The sequence below is a fragment of the Hevea brasiliensis genome, chromosome 11 (genome assembly GCF_030052815.1).
Source record: "Hevea brasiliensis isolate MT/VB/25A 57/8 chromosome 11, ASM3005281v1, whole genome shotgun sequence".
NCBI classification, from domain to species: Eukaryota; Viridiplantae; Streptophyta; class Magnoliopsida; order Malpighiales; family Euphorbiaceae; genus Hevea; species Hevea brasiliensis.
Window position 1 is genome coordinate 32124855 of NC_079503.1, and position 3604 is coordinate 32128458.

At 32.5% G+C, this 3604-nt stretch overlaps 1 protein-coding gene across 3 annotated transcripts; it reads left to right on the plus strand.

The window, feature by feature from the left end:
* Positions 1–798: 798 nt before the first annotated feature.
* Positions 799–2970, plus strand: LOC110665688 (peptidyl-prolyl cis-trans isomerase FKBP13, chloroplastic). 3 transcript variants are annotated; one of them, XM_021825900.2, is made up of 5 exons: positions 799–1256; positions 1771–1863; positions 2043–2115; positions 2454–2522; positions 2680–2970. In XM_021825900.2, exons 1-5 carry the CDS (start codon positions 879–881, stop codon positions 2742–2744), a joined length of 678 nt encoding a protein of 225 aa, XP_021681592.2. In that variant the 5' UTR covers positions 799–878; the 3' UTR covers positions 2745–2970. The 3 variants fall into 3 exon arrangements, with proteins under 3 accessions (XP_021681592.2, XP_021681594.2, XP_021681593.2); XM_021825902.2 differs by having other exon boundaries at positions 2701–2970; XM_021825901.2 differs by having other exon boundaries at positions 2055–2115.
* Positions 2971–3604: the final 634 nt, after the last annotated feature.

Here is a 3604-nt window from a genome sequence, read left to right on the forward strand (position 1 = left end):
AAAGTGATATTTTACTTGATTAGAATATGATTTAAGCTTACATTCAAGTATTGAAGTTGTTGCTTTATTCATATGATTTGAACACAATATATGCTAGTTGGTGGATTATATTGCTAGAGGTAGTTCTCTCTTTTCTTACTATAAAAGTGAATAATTTAAAAATATGTAAATATAGAGACTTGATCTCAAGACCTCCTCATTTTCTATACCTTAAAGATGAAGGAATATTAATTAAACTATCCCTAATCTATCTAAGCAAGTGAGTTTTACTTACTATAATAAGACACAATTGATTGGCTAATTAAATATTAAGCAGCTGAATTACTTTTCTTATAAGAATGTTTCCTTCAAAGTAGGCATCGATGAATGCAGTTAAATTAATATTTTTTTTTTATATTTTATTGCATTTAAAAAAGAAATAATTTTATTCCAATATTAGGACTAACTTTTGGGCAGCTGAAAGGTGAATTACCATAATTTTTATTATTTAAGTATTTAATTGCATGAAATAATTTTTTAAGTAATTTTTTAATTAATTAAAGTAATTTAGTTGGCATTGCACTAAACCATAAGATAATTTTGATAACATGTTATCATTCAGATAAGCGTCCTTTAATTAAATGCTTAGATTGAAATTGAATGATAATTCTCATTCAAGTACAAGCCCAATTTTTGGTCGAATTAGGCACCGAAATGGGCTAGAATATGCTCATAGTTTGTGAAAAGTAGACCCACTTTGGTGGCCCAGTCCATCTATAAGCCGCAGGTTTCAGATTAGCTTATAGCTTGGATGGCATTCTTGCCAGTCCCACCATTAATTGAAAGAAATTGCAGCACCCAATCTCGTTTTCTCTCTTTCAAAACTCTTTTCGGTGGAGATGACTTCATTGGCATTTTCAGTTGGAAATTATACTCCAAGAAAGCTCAACATACCCATTTGTAATCTTAACACGGCAGAAGCATCAAATTTCAAATTCAAATTCTCAAGCCAGAACCAAGACAGTTTTGTTTCCTTACTGCAGCTAAAGGAAAGCCAAGCTTTGCTCAAAAGAAGAGAAGCAATTAGTGCTGGCTTCCTTACAGGTATTGTTGATGTTTTCTTGCAACCACTAACCACTGCAGCACCAGCAGAAGCAAAAGCAGAAGCAGAAGCAGGAGCAGGTCTATGTGAACTAACTGTAACACCTTCTGGCCTTGCCTTCTGTGACAAGGTTGTGGGGACTGGCTCTGAGGCTGTCAAGGGACAGCTCATCAAGGTAATTTACAAGTTTATTAACCTTCTTTTTGTGTCGTAATTAAGCACTGGTGCATTTGGAAAAATGTTCAAGAAAATAGAACAAAACTTTTCGATGGATTTTCATATGTTTCAAAATCAGGTTAGCTCAGTTGACAAGCTGATTTGTTTAAATTTTAGTACTAGTATCTAAAAGGTAATTTTTAAATACACAGATCAAATGTGGAAATGTACTCTTCGACTTAATGAGATGAAAATTTAATTTCAATTAACACATGAGTTAGTTTAAAATATCCATAAGCATAAGGAAAAAAAAAAAGGAATAATTTTACTATTTCAATAATTTAATTTTTAACATAAAATTGCTAACTTTATATCATTTTTCTAATAATTTAGTAACTAAATGTCTATATGGAGATTAAAAATATAAACTCTTGTAACTTCATTCCGCAAACAATGAGAACCTAGCTTATACGAGTTTTCACGCTTCATATATAGATTACAGGGCTCACTATCTAAATAAAATGGTAGTGCAGGCACATTATGTTGGGAAATTGGAGAATGGCAAGGTTTTCGATAGCAGTTACAATCGAGGAAAGCCTCTCATATTTCGTGTAGGTGTTGGTGAGGTATGTACATTTCTGTGTCAATTATTTAATGGAAACATCGTGCTTGCCATCTTCGGCTCATTTTGGTAAAATTGTTGGTCTGCAATATGTTATCCTATCAAAAAAATTGGGGAGGTAAATCCCAATTAATTTGGCTTCAGATGATAAATTTTCGAAAATCTTAATGGGGAATTGATTAGTTTTTTCCCCAGGTCATCAAAGGCTGGGATCAAGGTATTCTAGGCGGTGATGGAGTTCCTCCAATGCAAGCTGGTATGTATATATCACACATGAATTGTACATCTAATATAAACTTATCTAATATAAACTTATCTTACATAAAAACAAGTCAAATAAAAATTTATGTTGAGATTTGTGTAGAGTTAACTAAAATATACGCAAAATTGAAATAACGAATGTATAAATTTTAAAACAAATATTGGATTTAAGAACTACTAAATTAGCTCTGATATAAAATCGAGCTTATATTGCTTACATCCCGAATAAATTTTACATTTTTGCATGAGATTTAATTAGAGGTCTCGGGGAATGATGTTTAGATCCATCTCTAGTTATAATTAGCATTATACATTTTGTTTGTTGTAATTTAGGGGGAAAACGAATCCTGAAGCTTCCTCCAGAGCTAGGATATGGCATGAGAGGCGCTGGATGCAGAGAAGGTACACACTAACGCCCATTTATATTAGCTATCCAAAAAAATCTAAAATTTTGAGTTGGAATTCATTTGGAACTTCAGGAACAGAGAAGAAAAAAATTATATATATATATATGGTATTTTTAGCTCTAATAAAGATTGTTGAGCAATTTATACCGTAGGGTCGTGCATCATTCCTCCAGATTCAGTTCTCCTATTTGATGTGGAGTTTATTGGGAAGGCCTGAGCGATTGATCACACCAACTTACAATCCATACAGAAGTCATAGAGTCAGTTGCTTTTTGAACCCTAAAGAGGATTAATTATAGCTTGTTTGGTTTATGGGATTCCAATTTTAGATTTCAGATATGGAATGTATGTCTAATTTTGCCATATCAGTGATTGAGCTGCATAAATAATAGGTCTGAAATCCTGATTTAATGGTTATGATTGATGATATGGGGTTTTGATTATTTGGTGATAGAGTGTTTCTTGCCTAGGTGTATGCATCTATCCAATTAAAAACTGGTATATCATTAAAATAATGCTAATCTTTATTATAAAACATAATGGCATCAATTACAAAATAAGGTTTCATTAATTTTAATTGATTGAGTGTATAAATTAATTTATACGCCTTAGTGTAGATACTTAGTGATAACAATGAATTTAATTAATTTTCTATAATTTCTATTTTTCAAGCACAAAACACTACTAAAAAATAGATTAGTAACGACCAATTAAAACACGAGTATGGCAAGTCAAGATACATGAGCTCCCTTGGAGCATTACCTTTGAACTCATTGAATCAAAGATCAAGATACTTGAGCTCTGGCAAGTCAAGAACTACAAATGGAAACCTGCTTGCAAAACGATTGCTTCTTAGATCTAGCTCATAGAGCAGCTTCAGTTTTTTCAAACCTTTTGGGTCACTTCTACGGAATCTATTGGAATTGGTATGGAAAAATGCCAAGTCTATAAAGAACTTTTTCAGAAAATGGGCAAGGCTTAACTTACTCCAAAGCTAGTTCAAGGAAGAGGAGGGTCAAAGGTTTTATAAGGGACACGTTCAGGGACGGAGGGAGTTTAGAGCCAAGAGGGGCATTG